The sequence below is a fragment of the Hemiscyllium ocellatum genome, chromosome 2 (assembly GCF_020745735.1).
Source record: "Hemiscyllium ocellatum isolate sHemOce1 chromosome 2, sHemOce1.pat.X.cur, whole genome shotgun sequence".
In the NCBI taxonomy this organism is placed as follows: Eukaryota; Metazoa; Chordata; class Chondrichthyes; order Orectolobiformes; family Hemiscylliidae; genus Hemiscyllium; species Hemiscyllium ocellatum.
Genome location: NC_083402.1, coordinates 118,880,483 through 118,899,317, shown reverse-complemented (window position 1 = coordinate 118,899,317; position 18,835 = coordinate 118,880,483). Strand labels below are relative to the sequence as shown.

At 39.2% G+C, this 18,835-nt stretch overlaps 2 protein-coding genes across 3 annotated transcripts in view; one reads left to right on the top strand and one right to left on the bottom strand.

Moving 5' to 3' along the window:
* LOC132828729 (neuroendocrine protein 7B2-like) overlaps window positions 1-13,437 on the top strand; it is a 30,130-nt gene extending 16,693 nt beyond the window's left edge. For both annotated transcript variants that reach the window (XM_060845846.1, XM_060845855.1), the window contains exons 3-6: window positions 3,249-3,398; window positions 5,688-5,800; window positions 7,099-7,155; window positions 13,106-13,437. In XM_060845846.1, the coding sequence (XP_060701829.1) occupies window positions 3,249-3,398; window positions 5,688-5,800; window positions 7,099-7,155; window positions 13,106-13,204 (419 nt within the window). In that variant the 3' untranslated portion in view covers window positions 13,205-13,437. The remainder of the gene's footprint in view (window positions 1-3,248; window positions 3,399-5,687; window positions 5,801-7,098; window positions 7,156-13,105) is intronic.
* A 2,815-nt stretch (window positions 13,438-16,252) lies between these two features.
* smc2 (structural maintenance of chromosomes 2) overlaps window positions 16,253-18,835 on the bottom strand; it is a 53,531-nt gene continuing 50,948 nt past the window's right edge. The window contains exon 24 of the mRNA XM_060839366.1: window positions 16,253-16,956. Within this exon, the coding sequence (XP_060695349.1) occupies window positions 16,765-16,956 (192 nt within the window). The 3' untranslated portion in view covers window positions 16,253-16,764. The remainder of the gene's footprint in view (window positions 16,957-18,835) is intronic.

Below are 18,835 nucleotides of genomic sequence, written 5' to 3'. Positions count from 1 at the left end.
GGTCTGGTGACCCTTCAGACACAAACTTTGGTTTCTCTTCTCAGATGCTGCCAGATCTGCTGAACTTTTCCAGCAACTTCTGTTTTTGTTTCTGATTTACCGCATCTGCAGTTCTTTTGATTCTTTCCAATACAGAGGCTGCTTTGCTGCCTTCATCATAACATGGCTACCCATATCAGCTTGCCTGCTGGCATTTGCCAGTGGACTCAGGATAGTGTGCCTGTGGACTCTGTGTGCACCATCATTTAGCTTTTCCCGCATATCAGCTTCTAATTTGAGAACATCCAAAACTCTTCTGCCTGGGTCCACATTGTACCAAATCCAGTTCATCTAGTGGCATTGTGTTCGATAACCATTGCCCCCAATTTTAAAATTGGTATCCTTGTTTTAATTTCTCTCCACTCTCCCTATATCTGTATAAATACCTACAATCCTCTGAGATACCTGCACTGATCAAATTATGGTCTTGTGTGCATACCAGCATTTTGTCACTGCGTCTTTAGCTGCCAAAGCTCTAAGCTTTGAAATTGTCTCCCTAAATCTTTCCTTCTTTGAGACATATTCCTTGAAACAAACCCTGCCTAATGGGGAAAAGTTAGACAGGGTACGTTTGTATCCTCAGGAGTTTAGGAGAGTTAGAGTTGATGTAATTGAAACATATACGATTCTGAGGGGACTTGACCAGGTGGACAGGGAAAGATGTTTTCTCTTATGGGAGAACCTAGAATTAGGACCATAGTTTCAAAATAAGGAGCTATCCGTTTAAGATGGGGGTGAGGGAATTTTTTTTATCTGAGGGTTATGAGTTTTTGAAATTCCCTTCCTCAAAAAGGCAAGGGATGCAGAATATTTCAATATTTTTAAGGTATAGGTAGATTGATCCTTGATTACAAAGGGAATGAAGGGTTTTGGAGATATGTAGGAATGTGGAGTTGAGGTTAAAATCAGATTAGTCACGAATGGGAGAGCAGGTTTGAAGGGCCGAGTGGCCCTCCTTTTACCCATGTGCAAATATTCATAATCTCTCTTTGATAAAAGCTTTGGTCATCTGCCCTTGTATCTTTTCAGATGGCTCAGTGGAGTCAGAGTTTGTTTTAACAATCTTTTGAAGCATCTGGTGATATTTTATTATGTTAGTGGCATATGTCCAAGCTGCTGTTCCTGTCTGAAATGAGCAGTGATATGTCAGTATTTAATCCTCACGTGGTTATCTTCTAAAAGTGTGATGCGGATATTTTTCATACACCCAAGTGTACACTCCAATACACACTGTCAAAGTGTCAGTTGTTCTCATAATTCCAAAGATAAAAAGTGGAATTACACAGGAAAGTTTGTGGATCACAGACTTCCAGAGGAAGAGTGTGAGACGTTTTCAGGTGGTCAGACAAACAAAAGTAGCCAAAGCATGTGTCGAATTGGGTCCTCGACTAATCCGTCTCCATGAATTTTTAAACCCTACTTTGAGAATCGCAGCCATAGATTCAGCCAACTGCAGACAACATACAATAAACACAACAAAGATCACACCTAAAAGATTTCACTGCACCCCTCACCCAAGCCTTGTTTCGGTGCCCAGCAACAGGTTTCACAGAGATTAAGTGGAAAGCAAAATAAAATTGCATAACTAATTTTTTAAAAAGAATTCTCTCATCTGAAAGGATATGTGGGATATTTATAAAACAGGTGTGAAGTGGAGGTGGTTGCTTAGAAGCAGAAGTTTGAGAAGAATAATAAGGAGCTTTGCATATGGAAAGCACTCTTAAAGATCACCAGAACGCTTTACATTTTTAACTCCGTGGTAATCTGGGAACCCCAGCAACCAATTTGTACATTACAAGCTCCTATAAATAAAGTGATTGAGAACCGTACATACCATTTATAACAGCGTACACTTATGTACAAGGACCACAAATCTGTTTCACAAATTGGTACGTTTTATTATAGTTAAAAAGTGTGTCTGCTAAATGTTGCAAATAAATGTCAGAAGTCTCTATTAGATATCAAGCCTCATAGAAAACACTCATTAGGTCAGGCAATAGTACCTGATCAAACATGAGAAGGGAAACAGAAATCCATGAGGATAAACAAGGTAAAGGAGGTGAATGAAAATCCAGTTGAGGGAGAAAGAGCAGAACCTGTTGGAAGGGAAAGTGCAGTAAATTAAACAGAAAAACTACAGCTAGATTACTATAGATGCACTAAATCTGGAATGGATAATGCTAGAAACAGGAGCTCCTGACCTGTTGAGGGTTTCTGAAAGACTTTTCAAATGTATCAGTATGATCTCTGCCAAATCTCCCAGCCCTTACTCTAACCCAACGTGTTTGTTTTACCATTTGAGTTTCCCAGCTCCTCTTTGGAGATGTTGGAGCAAGGGATGGTACAGTCAGGCCCTGTTATTGTTGCTGATTAATGTGCACTTCCAGCAGGAGTTACCAGATAGTGACCGGAAGCCATGACCAATATTCTGTACCTAATTTGAGAATGCTGGAGGAGTCATCATAGAACCCCTACAGTCTGGAAGCAGCCCATTCAGCCCATCGAGTCCACACTGTCCCTCTGAAGAGCATCCCACTCAGACCCAATCCCTGTAACCCTGCATTTTTCATGGCTAACCTACCTAGCCTGCACGTCCTTGGACACTAGGGAACAATTTTAGCATGGCCAATCCATCTAACCTGCACATCTTTGGATTGTGGGAAGAAACCAGAGCACCTGGAGGAAACCCACGCAGACACAGGGAGAATGTGAAAACTCCACACAGACAGCCACCCACGGGTAGAATTGAACCCAGTACCCCGGTGCTGTGAGGCATTAGTGCTAACCACTATATTATTATTGATATTATCACTAGATACTAGACTATTAATCCAGAAACTCAGGTTCTATTCTGAGGAATCAAATTCAAGAGTCTTTCCAGTTCTTCAGGAAGAATGGGAAGTGCCTGATCACTTGGTAAGAAATGCTTGTTTTCACACTTCTCCTTGGTAAAGATGTATACCAGTTTCAATAAGGACCCCAAAAACATACAGCAGGACATGCTTTCCTTGATTGTTAAAGGGTTTCTCCTGTGCACAGTTTCAAATTCCCACCTCAATATTTAGATTTGTTTTTCCCATTGCATTGGGAACACGTCTTGTGCTATGCTCATGAATAAATGTTATAGTCCTTAAACAGTACATGGAGCAGAATATTGTTGTAAAATATTGCTGAAGCAAAGCCCTTTGTCTGTCTGGTGTTCACTTTAGGAGGTGCTCATGAAGGATTACAACACTTGGGTCCCTATGGCAACATTCCCAACATTGTGGCCGAGCTGACTGGAGATAACATACCAAAGAATTTCAATCAAGACCAGGGCTATCCAGATCCACCTAACCCCTGCCCTTTGGGAAGAAAAGGTAACTCATATTGCTTAGGATTTCACTTTGATGCAAAGGTATAAATGGAACAGCAAATGAACACTTATGACTTTTAATTAATGTCTGTGATATTTCATATTCAACATCTAAGTGCTACTCATTGTTAAACTTTACTGTTGATGTTGGCAAGAATAATTTACTGCAGTTCACTCAAGACTAGGTTTGTTCATTGAGCATAAGATAGACTCATGGATGTTTATAGCACAGAAGGAGGCCATTTGGCTGATTGTGTCCACAATAATATGACTACAATAATCTTTTTTCCCAGTTTAGTCCATAGCCGTGGAGGCTATGGCAATGCAAATGATATCTAAATACTGCTTAAATGTTTCTGACTTAACCATTTCTTCAGGCAGTGAATTTCAGACATCCACCACTCTTCTGGGTGAAAATGTTTCTCCTCAAACATTCGCTTGGCCTTTTAAATCTTGCTATGTGGGCCCCAGTTCTTGACTCCTCTATTGATGGAGAAAGTGCCTCCTGTCTTTGTCTCCCAAAATGTCATGCATCTCTACCAAGTCGCCTCAACCTTCACTACGTCAAGAGAAAGAACCTCGATCTACTCATCTTTCCTCATCGTTCAGTCCCTGCAGCCCAGGCAGTATCCAAATAAATCTTCTCTGCACTCTTTCTCGTACGCTCCCATCTTCCCTGTCATGTGGTGATCAGAACTGCAAGCAGTATTCCTGTGTGGCATAACCAGTTCCAGTATAACTTCCCTGCTTCTGTATTCTGTGTCCCAGCTAATAAAGGCAAGTGTCCCATTTATGTTCGTGGCCACCTTATCTACTTGACCAGTTATCTTCAGGGAGCTAAAATTCCCAAGCTTTAATACTTTATAGAGTCCTATCATTCATAGTGTGATCCCTTGCTTTATTAGCCATGCCAGGTGTATTTGCCATTCCTCCGCCCACCTGACCAATCTGTTTCTATTCTCCTGTTTACCGTCCTAACAACTTTGAGTCATCTGCAAACGTCTTGATCAAATCCCCTCCATTTGACTAAATAATTCTTGTACACCACAAATAACAAGGGCCCCTGCATTGAGCCCTGCAGAACCCCATTGGAAATAGGCGTCCAGTCACAGATACATCCTATCTGTTGATCAAACTTGTATCAATGTTTGAATTTTGCGGTTGCCATGGTAATAGTCTGGTCATCATTGTTGTACCGTGAAACGGAAAGACTACTTCTGGCATCGGCAGGTACACATGTGGAAATTCCGAGCTTTTCCTATCAGTGAGTCTTTGCTCTTCCCCAGTGAATGCTGTCAAATCCTTGCTGTGGAAAATCTTTAAAAATCACATGAATGAAAATGACTTTTGTTAGTGCCTTAAAAATCTGTGATGACGCCACTGTTTATTGACTCGAGTGTAAATGGGAGTTTAGCAGCATACTAGATACTTTTCCTCATTAACCTTTCAGAGATGCTATTGACACACCTCTGGAGCAGGTGGGATTTGAAACCAGACCCTAGCCCAGAGGTAGGGACACTACCACTGCACCACATACTAGATCATAATTACTATTGTGGAGCAGCAGGCCCTGTAAAACAAATTTTGATATTTGTGGAGTTAACAAACCTTTTCATTATACTAAAAATATCTAAGTTTTTAATGTTAAACTTAGTTTTCTATAAAAGGCTTGTTACTGATATTTCAGACTCTATTGTAAGCCAATGTGTTTGCCTGATGTTTAGTTTGCTCTCTGTGAAATGATTGACAATGAAGAATGGTTAGGAAGTTTTACTTCCTGGTTTGCTACCTATGACAATTCCTCAATACAAACAGAGATTAAAACAGAAAGGAAAATTGGTTGCTTAACCAGCTTGGCACATGTGCCATTACTGGCAACAGAAACACACAGTATTGGCGCCAGAATCAAATTTCCCTCAGGAAAGGTGGCACCAATGCCACCAGGATACCTAGATCCTTCAGGGTAGCTTTGTTCAAGGTTTTTAGCAAATGCTGTTACTTCACTGCTGACCTCAAAATTGAGGCCAATGGAGTTAACATATTAGTTGAGAGCAGGGAATGATACTACTCTGAGTGATTTCTCTTCAGTATTTTAAAAACAATCAATTGATGGCCCAGCTATTGTTATGTTGGTGACGGGTAAGCATTAGCTTAGTCTTACAGATCACAAAGATCCTAGACCTGAGCAGTTCACTTAGGTGCTTGCATCTTAGAAATGAACAGAATTCAAACTGGCATTGATGGAGAAGGTGTTGAAAGACTCAGACTCAGGAACTCGCCTGATTGTTTTTAGCTGCTGACGGATGCCTGGAAGATACTCCTGACACGGCCAAATTCAGCAGTGACTATCAGGCCCACCAACGCCTCTTTGATCCACAGCATGATTACTCTGCAATGGAAAAATGGGTAAGTCCGAGAATAGATTCCATTTCAAATCGTAACGATATGACCATAATTGCAACTTGTACTCTGTCTTATTTGGCAGCTTGTTTGGCCGAACCAACTTAGTTCTGCTGGTGTAACCATTGAGAAGCTGAATCCTCTACACCAAGTACATCTGTTTTATTCACACTGTTCATTTTAACCACTTTAGAACTCACATGAGTTCTACAAATCACATTATTTCGACAGCCCAGACAGTGGCAGCTTGAATTCCTATCACATTAACTAATTCATATTTTATAAAATTACAATTTACTGAAATCAGAAGATTGAAGATGTAGCAACACAATATTCTTATTGGTGGAGATGAATACGAATGTAGTTAGGAAAGAAACAGGAGGATCAACAACTTGAAGGGGAGAGAGATTGAAATGCATCTTTTAGAAATATTTTCAGCACACTGTTATTGATGAATCATTGAGAATACATGACCAGTGATAGAGATATGACGGAATATTTTACAGAAATGAAAGCAGCTTCTTTCTCTCACCCTGTACTGCTGACTTGCCATATCTTGATTGGATTTTTTTTCTTGCAATGCTTGTATATTTAAACTACTTTACACCCACTATTAACTTTAACACTTCGAACTTTGCAGATCATTTGGCAGAGCATGTTGTGTTATTAATGGATTGAAGACCCCAAATTTCAAGAAGCTAAATCTATTTACCAGTGTAAATTCAGTTGATGAATGAAAATACGTGTATATAAAAAAAATACAGCATTGGGGAATGGGCTGAGAACCTAAAATTTGTATGTGAATGCATGTGACTACAAGTGTTAGGAGATGTCATTGGATGCAAATCCCAAGTCAGTTGTGCCCAAAAAGAGACCCTGGTCAATGTGGCATCAAATGGCCCATGGCCTATTCTCAAACCTGCCTGGGTCAGTTGACAAAAGTGATCCCCTGGATTGTGCCAAACTTAGAATTGAATAGGCAGGTTTGACAAAGTCACTTTGTTTCTACCACTTCGGTATATTTGTAATATGGTTTCCTAAACAGCTTTCCTTCAATCATTTGTTGTTTTCTTAAGCTAAAAACTGTCACTCAATAACTCATCATTAATCATCATCGACCAACATTATTTGAAAAAAATATCAGAGACATCATTGATAAACTGGTTTCTAATAGTTGCTACAACACTACATAGATGTTTTGCAAGGAACAAAAAGGAAAATTCTGGTCTTTAGCACATATTTTATCTGTTTTATGCAATATATTATGTTAATATATTTAAAGTTGTGCCTAAATTCTTTTGTAGAACCAGAATGTGATGTACGGAAATGTGGAAGGTGGTAACCCAGGACGGAGAAGAAGGGTAATGTTTTTAGACTTACTTTTCACTAGTTGATTTAGATATATCTGTAACCACAGAGGTGATCTGAATATTATTTCAAACCCTATGATTCCATAAACTGGTTGTGAGCATTTTTATCATTTATCCCAAGATGGACTACTCTGTAAATTATTAGTCACTTGCTGTTTCAAGTGTAGAGGAACAAAGAGAGCAAATCCCAACATTTAACGATCACTTTGATTCCTTAGTTTAGCGAAGAAAACTTTTTTTAAAAAAATAATAAAAGTCAACTTTGAAGAATATTTGCATAAAATCAAAATTTCTTTCAAAGTATGAGATATCAAATTTACTCATTGTCCTGTCACCTTTTGATACAAACACAGTCTAATCTTACAAAGTAGTGGCTGTGATATGGGGTTTGGAGGCTTAATCCAGTCACTATCAAATTATAAAGAAAGAACCATTCCAAAGTGCTGCAAATCTAAATGGAAAGCAAAATACTGGGAAAGAAAAATGCATAGAGATCTCTCAACATCTATAAAGAGAAAAGGCTTGACAATGATGTTTGAATTGGTAGTGAAGGATTGAGGAGGAACAGGAGTAGGCCATTCAATCCATAAGTCTTCTTCCACCTGAAGCATCACCATGCACCTTTTCTCAGGTGTTAGATATTCTCTAAACAACCTGTTCAGGGAAATTGTTACACACATCTAGGGCAAGTGGGATTTGAACCAGGGAACTAATAGACACTCCTACTGCACCACTACAGTCCCCTTTTTGGATATTAATGAATTCACAGGCATGGGCTACAGCTAAAAGCCATTCTGAATGTAGTATAGATTGTCCGTGTTACCCAAACTGACTGTTACCATGACAATACAAGGGACTTGTATTTTCTTCACTCTTTTAGTTACATCTGTGCTACTTTGGAGGTGGTATAGACTGAAAGGGAAGAGAATCAGGAAATATCAGAAGGAAAATTACCCCATATATTTGCGATAAATTTTCTTGGGCTTGCACACAGATTTATTGGTGTACCCAGGAATGGGCCTATTGAGAAGAAAGCAGAGGGGGGGGGTGAAGCACACAAGAAATTTTCCACATCCACTGCACCCAAAGCCAATAAAACCTTGGCATAAGATCAGGAAAAATCTTCTTTTTCTCTTGCTGATTTCAATGGCAGAGGTACCAAGTAGTAAGCAGGTTGCTCTGGGCTGGTTACCTATCAGGCTGCTTGGAGACTTCAAATTAGGTCCTAAAAATCAGGAAGCAACACCATGGAGATCGGGAAAATATTTGCTTGAGTTCCTAACAAGGCTTCCTGTGCGTATCAGTATAAAAACTAAGGAATTGGGAGGAGGTTTTTCTTGTATCCCAGGATTTAATACTGTCCATGGTGGATGTTAGACTGAGCCAGGGACAAGGACTACAACATTGCCTTGTAGCTGAATTTTTTTTCATATCTTAGATACTTCAGTAGTTGGCATATTTTCTCTAGGAATTAGGTGAACTGCCTGGTGCAGATAACGGGTTTAAATGGTTTCCTGATTGAGATTATTTTATTTCAAATGGTGCCAGGTAAAATCTCTCCAAAGTGAATGATATATTTTGATATGACATTTGTGAAGATGTTTAGGCAATGAGTTACAACTAGGTCTGTAGTTATTGCTAGTTTAACATATGGGAATGGTTAACTTGCAGGATTGTCCATGACCATGGAATTATACCCTAAGTGAGTTAACTCCTGAAGAAGAGGAGGAGAAAAAATAGTGAGGATTTAAGTGAAAATAAATTGAAAGATAAAAGAAAATGTATTAAGCTCTAGATGATTACACTCTGGTAATTAATATATTTTCAATGTACCTATCTGATTTCAAATTTTCTTGTGTGAGTTCCCTGTGTTGAACTCCTGAGTTTTCTATGTAGGCCTCTGAATAAATGTGAATGCCAGCATAAGAAAAACTTTCAAAGCCACAACCTAATCCACATTAATAGGTCTTTTCTCGATGTTTGTCTCTCCTTGGCTTTAGGCTTTTCAGGTCTAGAACACAAAAAACAAACTTAAACAAAGGGGCATAAATTCATATGAGATGAGTAGAGGATGCTGGTTGGTTGGGCAATCATTGCCATGGAGATACAGCAAGAACAGTTAACAGTCAATCTTAGCTCATGGTCAGTGTGTTGCCATGGGAATGCAGCCATATAGGCAGTTTCCATTAAACCCCATGCCTTTCTTTTTTTCAATGAAAAAGGTGCCATGTGTGTACAAATTCGTTTTGCCTATCTGAAACAGGGAACTGTGCATTGATATATGTAGCTGTCAGTACATGTGAATGCATCACATTGCAAACCCGACTTGCATCCTGTTGCAATGATAATTCAACAATCAGCACCTTCTGCTCATGTTGTAGAAATTGATGCCCTTTATTTTGAGTCTGGTCCCTTGTGTTCTAATCTTGATGAATGCATAAAAAACCTTCATTTTTTTGTTTCCTTTCACCAATATTTATGTTCTGTACTACTAATAATTTACTTTATGCTCTTGTCACACTCCTCATCTTCTAGAATATCTGAAGGTTTTTTTTTCTCACTCCTTCCATTATGTTTCTAAATATTTTGTACCATAGTAATTGATATGAATTATACCCTTTTCTGTTCTGTTGAGAAATCAAAATGTTTACATAGGATCTGTGCATTCTTTCTCTTAATTTACAATTGTTTGGTTCAGATTAGCAATGGATAATAAAAATGTTGTTCATGCTTTTGACATCCACAAGCGAAGAATGAAGTTTTAAAAAAAAATCCTAGAATTCCTTTTTGATAGTGCTGGTGGAGTACCTTCAAGGAGCAGTGTTTTGAACATTGTACTTAACATATATTAAAAAGCAAAATTTAATCTTTACCTGAAATGTGTTCATCAATCTACAAAGGAGTATTTTTGATTGGCAACTTCAGGTCAATATTATATAGTGTGGGCCATGACTCAGAAATAAATAAATATTTCCAAGCAAAAACCCCTATCAATTTTCAATCTTTACGGTTTAATATAATCGATGTTTGTTCTTCAAATCTGCAGTCTGTACTGCAGTAAATGTCACAATCGCACTCTATAAATTTAATAGGGAATCCATTTGCCTTTGGTCGAATGGTGAACAGCTCAAGGATGGGGATTTTAAAAATCAAAGCCTGGTATTATAATTGTGTTTACTGGTGCACTCCTGCCCCCCACAGGACCGAGTGTATGTCAGAATTTAATAGGTGGCTGCTCGTTTGCTTTCCATAGCAACTTCACTTAAGCGTAGACTGTGAACCCATTGATATTTGGGGCATTTGTGAACACCTAATCATGCTTGATATTTTTGGTCATATTTTTGGAACTTAAGCATGCAAAAGATGTCTGGTTAGCCTCCCGGTAAGCAATATTAAAAAATGTCACCTCATAAAATCCCTGTAGTGTGCAATCAGGCCATTCAGCCCATCAAGTCCACTCACCCCCCCAAGGAACATCCCACCCAGATCCATGCCCCTACCCTTTAACCCTACATATCCCATGGCTAATCCAACTAACCTATGCATCTCTGGATGCCAAGAGCAATTTAGCATGGCAACTCCATGTAAACTGCACAACTTTGGACTTCCAGTGGAAACCAAAGCACCCAGACAAAACCCATGCAGACACTGGGAGAACATGCAAACTGCACACAGACAGTCACCCAAGGGTGGGATTGAACCCAGGTCCCTGGCACTGTGAGGCACCAGTACTAACTTCTCAACCACATGTTGCCCCACCTTTCAATCATGCAAAGTTTAATATATAAAATGGCTTGATTTAGGAAGTTTCTGTTTAAATACCATGCAGCTATTCCCTCCCAAGCTAAATGACTATTTGTACAATAATAATAAATGTTCAATTATTAGAAGAAATGCAGATATTTGAATATGGTTGTACCTTCGGCAGAAATTCAAACATTTTCCTATGTGGTGAATCTTGCTGAGAAGAGCGAGATATTTCTGAAGCCTTCTGTCTTGCATTCATCAGGATAATTGTAAGAATGACAGATTTCAAACAATCACAGTAATTTATATTATTGGCAAAGAGAGTACTAATTTGTTGGCATGTCAGTTCTGAGGTAATGCCATGGAGAAAGCAGTGTCAAACTGCCCAAGCTTGCAATTAATTCTAAAAGGGCAAAAGGCTTGACCATATTCCTTTTGTTTGCAGAGAAGTGGTCCCTGTGTAAGAACAAATGTGTTTGCTCACAAACTTAATCACTTTTACAAGCTCAACTTCTTATCTTAAATTGACTTTAGTGCAGTGAATATACAAATCAGAATTTTTCAACAATGCTGCAGAAATCTGGAATCACAACAAGGACTGACAATACAGTTCAATTTGTTAGATTGATATGAAGCATAAGTCAACAACACAGTAAGATGTCAAACAGGAATTATTAACTGTATTTCAGTTAAGCCTAATCTTTCAATGATCAAATTCAACTTTTAGACTAAAGATAAGCAAAGTTTAAGGTAAGTGCAAACAAAACACATAACAATTCAATTTTGTGATAGCACTGACAGAGGGATAAGTTACAACTACTGACTATCCATCACCTATTAATCATTGATCACAGTTAAATATTGGAGCTGCTAAGTTATTTCACATGGGAGAAAAGAATCACTTGGATCTGCTAATCCAAAAATTAATTGTAACTTCATTGTGCCACATTAACTGTGAATTGGACGTTAGCTACCAGCAGGTCAAGAATGATGTGTGATAGAGATAGGTGAAAATTTTCAGCTTAAAATATTAATAGAAAACATATTGTTTTGTGTTTAAGACTACCGTTGAAGACAAGTGGGGTTACTTTGCAAAAAAGGTACGACATGGGTATAAAGCAAATAAAATAACCTGTTTGAAAGTCAAGGTTTAGTGCAATATTTTGGTCCTAAATTACAGATTATTATGATGTGTATTTGCCTGGAGGTGATAAAGCAAAAACGTGCATGCTTAGCTCTGTGATGAGATGCAATTTTGGTAAGGTGGTAAGGTGATATATGAGCACTCTTTACACCTGCTTCTAAAGTTGTTGTGAAAGACTGTCGTGGGCATACAATGGTACATTGCAATACGGGCAAGAAGTGCACAGGGTCTCAGATGCAGCACTTGGGGGAAGAGGTGCTGGGATGAAGGGATACTGTCTATGCGCATTGGGGAACAAGGCTATTTCAAGCTCCTGCTGTACTCTCCTGTCCGGCTGCTATGCTTGGCTTTGTGTGCTGCCCCTTTCTCTTGGTGTTTTCTGTGGGCTGTAGTAGCCTAGCACTTAGTGTTTGTCTGTGAATCCTCATACAATTCTTGGAATAAACATTGAGTGAAGTCATGACTGAAAGTTCCCACAAAATCTTCTGCTGTGTTTCAGAGATTTTCTATAGCATCAGCAGTGAGCATGAAATCACTAGTAGATCTTTAAGTAGTGCTTGAAATAAACATCAACACAGTGATTATTTGAATATTGCTGACAAATGACAATTTTATCGAAGCTTTTTAAATTACAATCCTCAGGACAATTTACAAGAAAATTATTTATACTGTACAAGATGTTGGTTTTCTCCTTAAATTGGTATTATGAATAGTCTTGGTAGATGCAAGATCAAAAACTTCAACAAACGTTTTTTCAGCATTCATCATGTTCTGTACCAGCAAACAATAGTGCTTATTCCCAAGCAACTGGCCACTGTTAGGAGAGGATGTCCTTTGAAGTGCTAGCACCTAAATGTTATACAGTCTCTTCAATGAGCCCAGCAGACAAATTAAGTGGCAATCAGCAGGGCAACAAGACTTCAGTCCCCTGATCTTAACACCAATTTCGACTCGCACCTAACAGTTAACATAGAATAGTACAACACAGTAAAGTTGAAATAATATTGTTTAAATAGACACTAGATACTAAAACAAATCTTTTGTTTCCAGAGTGTGAATCCATATCTACGTGGGAAGAGACTCAACAATGTTGTCGCCAAGAAATCAGCACCGCACTTCTCTGAAGAGGACAGGGGTGCCAATGAGTAGATCAGTTACCAAATCTGAAATAATCCCACATCTAGTTGCATAGGATGTGGATCAATCATCACATCAAAATTCATAAAGCTATGGCATTCACTGTTGATAATTAGGTAGAAAATAGAAATCAGGTTGTGTCTATGGCAGTGGTGGTAGATTTGGTTTATAAGAGTGCCTTGAGAGTTGCATTAAGTGTTAATAAAAGCACCACTGCAATAGTAATAAAAGTATAATTAAGCTAATATATCTGGAAGTTTTCATTCACTAATTTTTGGATATATGATTTTCTCTGACTTCCTACTTTTTCTTTATATTTGGACATAGTTCCACGCAGAAGTGACTTTCCCACTACCAAATCATTCTCATTCACACCATCATTAAATCACCTGTGTTTCCAGTTGTTCAGTTTATATCCAGGGCAGTATACCAACACCGAAGGTGAAAGAAAGGACTAAAACAAAATGGAGTTGGAAGGGGGAATAAAGCACTCTACACCCTCCAATGCCCACTTTTTCCTAAAAGCATCAAGAGCATTGGTAGACACTGTGATCTGGAAGAAAGTGAGGACTAGAGTTGCTGGAGATCAGTTGAAAAGTGTGGCCCTGATAAAGGGCTTCTGCTGAAATGCCGATTCTCCTACTCCTCTGATGTTGCGTGACCTGCTGTGCATTTTTATACTTTGTGTACTGACACACAAACTAGGAGAGTAGTCTCAAGTTTGCTCCATCATTAAATAAGGACTCACCTCAATTCCATTTAATTCCTCTGTACTTTAAAAGGGAAGTTTCAGAAACATAGATTGGAAGGCAAGTTGAAGACAGTGGTGTTTCCATTTATCTGCAGGTTCGTAAGGTGGTATCCAATGAGTCTAGTTGAGTTCCTGCAGTGCAGATTGGAGATGGTACATACTCTTATTACTGTGCAATGAGGGTGTAGGGTATGAACCACCAATCAAGCACACTACTTATCTAGATGTTGTCATGCTTCACCTTGTTGGAGATTCATTCATTCATTCAGGGAAGTGAGGGCATTCCATCACATTTATGATTTGTATCTTGTAAATAATGGACAAAACTTACTATAGTGATTTCTAGCCTCTGACCAGTTTTCATAGCCACAGTATTTATATGGCTAGTCAAGTTCAGTTTCAAACACAAATCTCAGCATATTGACAATGGAGAACTGATCTACATTGGTGTCATTAAATGCCAAGGAAAGACAGTTAGATTCTCTCACTGGATGTGGTTATTTCTGACAGAAGTGGCAGGTGACATTTGTGCTACACTAATCAGCCCAAATCTAGATGTTGTTCAGGTTTTGCTGCATTTTGATATGGACTGCATCAGGACCATAAGTGTTGCAAATGGCACTCAACATTGCTCAAAGTGGTTATTCCTAGAACATTATCCCCAGGAACTCTCGGGTGATGACTTGGGACAAAGGTAATTGATCTTTTTCCCCTTCGTGATAGGTATGATTCTAATCATGGAAAGTTTTTCCCAGTTCTTACTAACTTGAGTTTTGCCATCTTTGATTTGTTAAACATAGTCTTGTTACCAAACACAGTCACTCTCACTCACTGCAAGAGTTTAGCTCTTTTACCCATGTTTGGACTAAGACTGTAGTGAAGTCAGGAGCTGTGTGGCCTTGGCAGAACCCAAAATGAGAATCAGGAGCAGGTTAATACTGAGCAGGTGCCACTCGAAAGCAGTGATCACGATCCTGTCCATGACTTGATCACCAGCAATAAGTAGATTGTTGGAGTGTTACTTGTCTGGGTTAGTATTGTGGCTGTACTGAGAAACAAGATTTGTGACTCATGAATTAGGTAGAAGCAACCCCTCAAGGCTGCATTGCCATCGAGTCGGATCATGATGAGGTTATCCCCAGCTACCAGATGTCCTTTCAGCCTCTTGCTTTTCAAACATCACTCTACCTTTGTCTTAAAATATTCAGAGTGCCTTCCTCAAAAGCTAATGGAAGCAAAAATCCAAAGTCTCACTACCTTCTGAGAAAAATCCTCACCTTTGTCTTAAATAGGCAACTAGTTCTTTTTAACCACCCAGAGTTCTTGAAAGTCCCACAAAAGGAAGCATCTATACCTACCCTACCAAGAACCCCCAGGATTTTATGCTTCAATCATCTCTTACTTTTCTGAACTGCAGTGGATAAATTAGCTTGTCCAATCTGCTTTCAGAAGGCCATCTGCCCATTCCAAATTGAAGTCTGGTAAATCTTTGAACGGCACTTTACATATCTACATCCTTTAATACTTTGCACAGTACGACAGATATGATTACACCAGTCCCCTGTATAACTGAAGCACATGCCTTCTACTTCTGTATAAATTCCCCTTGCATTAACTAACATTCTACTAAGATTAGATTCCCGACAGGCCCTTTGGGCCAACAAGCCCATACCAAACCTCCGAAAACTAACCCACACAGACCCACTCCCCACCCTATATTTTACCCGAGTATGGGCAATTTACCATGGCCAATCCACCTAACGAACATATCTTTGGACTGTGGGAGGAAACTGGAGCACCCCCAAGGAAACCCACGCAGGCACGGGGAGAATGTGCAAACTCCACAGACAGCCACCCAAGGTGGGAATTGAACCCAGGTCGCTGGCACTGAGGCAGCAGTGCTAACCACCGAGCCACCACACCTCTCTAGTTTCTTTCCTAATTACTCACTGTAGCTGCCTATTAGCCCTTATCTCAAATTAATATAAGATTTTATATTTTCCCTGCCAAAACAAATTTCACATTTCCCATAGTTATACTCTTTCTATCAAATCTTTACACTCTCACGTAACCTACCCCTCTATAGCTACTTTTCTTATTTACTTCATCTAAGTCACTTATACAGTGGAATACATAGGCTCGTGGCATCGTTTTGGGGTTGAGGTCACAAGGAAGAACCAACAATGTGGGAAGATAGTGACCCGACTTTAATCAATTTACAGGCCATTGATGTCAATAGTTGAAGGATTGGGCCATTGGGGAAGAATTTAACAACAATGCTCATGTAAAAAAGACAAAAGATTGAGGAGTGGATTACTAAATGATAACTTTATCTTGCATCTAGTCCAACAGCATTAGATACATTAACTCATGAATCTACAGTAGAATCAAAGTCTTGTGCAGAAACTTCACCAAATGTCATGCAGGAAAGAAGCAATGGATACCAGAATAAAAATGATTCAAGAGGCAATCAAAATCATAAACTAACTGTACATCATTATTTTACTAAACACACAAAACATAACAGTTTTAAGCTTAAATCAAAAACTGTTTTAATTTGTCTTAAGTTTTTTGAAACATTGATGCAAGAAATACATTAAAACAAAAATGTGTAAAGAAGTTTATCATCTTCCAGAAAAACACTTTATAATTATAGTAGAAAAAAGAAATTTATTAGAAATATTTAAAACAGTTGCAAAAAATGTTTTGGAAAATATAAAGAGAAACAAAAAGTAATTTTGCTGTACAGTTTTACATATACAGGAGATGGCACGCACAGTTCAATACAGCCATTTGAGAGATGCTAGTTAGTGCTTCAGAATTATATTTGAAGTCTGTTTCTCTTCTCTTTAGTTCTATCTTTATCTGCTCGGCCTGGAAAGTGATTAAGTGTGTTCGAACCATTCTGACTCTGAGCAAATCTTGTAACTGTTGACACACCATCCACAAACTTGGTTTTGAACAAGACATTAGCATTGGTGAACATGCCATCTTTTAGTGACACGACGATAAACTGTAGGAGTTTAAAATGTTTTAAAAAGTTACTTTGTCAACAACAGTGTTTTTGAAAAAAATTCCCATGAATAAAAAACATATAGCTTCAACATCAGCAGAAGATGAATTTAGAATAGGTGGCAATGATCTCGACATCCACAATAGTAGGTGCAAAAAAAAAGACATTGAGAACTAACCTGAATGCTGCAATGGTCCTCCTTATCTCAACATTTTCCCCAACCTCTCCCCTCCTTTCAAAGTCTCATTAGTGACCAAGACTTCAACCCCACTGTTATCAAATGTCAAACCTTCCCAGCATTTGCACGATACTTACAAATGAGGATAGTCATTTAGCACGTATTTGATTATCCAGGAAGATTTGAAGATATTAATGGTAAGCATCTGCAGTGTGTTGCTGAACAAAGACCTTGGAGTGCAGGATCAGAGCTCCTTGAAAGTGGAGTCGCTGGTAGACAGGATAGTGAAGGTGTTTTGTATGCTTTCCTTAATTGGGTACAGGAGTTGAGAGGTCATGTTGCAGCTGTACAAGACATTGACTAGGCCAATTTTGGAATACTGTGTACAATTTTTATCTCCCTCCTATTGGAAAGATGTTGAGAAACTCGAAAGGGTTCAGAAAAGATTTACAAGGATGTTGCCAGGGTTGGAGGGTTTGAGCTATAGGGAAGAGGCTGAATAAGCTAGGTCTGATTTCCCTGGAGCGTCAGAGGCTGACCTTATAGAGGTTTATAAAATCAAGAGGGGCATGAATAGGGCAAATAGACAAGGTCTTTCCCTGGGTTTTTGGAGTCCAGAACTCGAGGACATAGGTTTAGGATCAGAGGGGAAAAGAATTTAAAAGGGACCCTAAGGGGCAACTTTCTCATACAAAGGGTGGTGAGTGTATGGAATGAGCTGCCACAGGGAGTGGTGGAAGCTGGTACAATTACATCATTAAAAAGGCATCTGGATGGGTATATGAATAGGAAGGGTTTAAAGGGATCTGGGCCAGATTCTACCCAGGTTTCACTGAGCAGAGAAATATTGCTTCAACAACTTACTGTTATAGATCTGCAGTTCTGGGTATGCAAATCAACTCATTGTTGGATTAATTAGTTGCTATAGTCTATTTCTAATAACTGGAAACTTGAGCTCCTGTGCAAAATAGCTAGGTCTCTTTCATCTTCATTATTAGTTACTTTAACTCCATTCAGAGTTGCTTCTTTTCTAAACAATGTTTGTTGCATCTCTAATTTCATCTGCTAATTCAATGAGGCAGGCATTGTCTACTTTTAGATTAGATTATTTACAGTGTGGAAACAGGCCCTTTGGCCCAACAAGTCCACACCAACCCACCGAAGCGTAACCCACCCATACCCCTACATTTACCCCTTTACCTAACACCAGGGGCAATTTAGCATGGCCAATTCACCTGACCCGCACATCTTTGGACTGTGGGAGGAAACCGGAGCACCCGGAGGAAACCCACGCAGACACGGGGAGAACGTGCAAACTCCACACAGTCAGTCGCCTGAGTCGGGAACTGAACCCGGGTCTCAGGCGCTGTGAGGCAGCAGTGCTAACCACTGTGCCACCGTGCCGCCCATACTTGCGAACCATGGATGAGTGCTGACAGGGTATTCAGACGCTAAGGCATCACCTCAAGTCTGATCCTTCCCCAAGCAACACCCAGTGTACCGACACCAGAGTTTGCCAAACAATCAGCAGGAACAACCTTGGTCAAACTGGAATGTTCCAGTTAGAACACAACATGGTCATGAGAATTGAACCTGAGACTTTTTGCTGCTCCTCAGTTGGTCGACTGTTAAGACAATGTGCAACAGCTACATACAGAAGGGCTCCATATCTTATCCAGAGCTCACGTTCCTGTTGTTCTT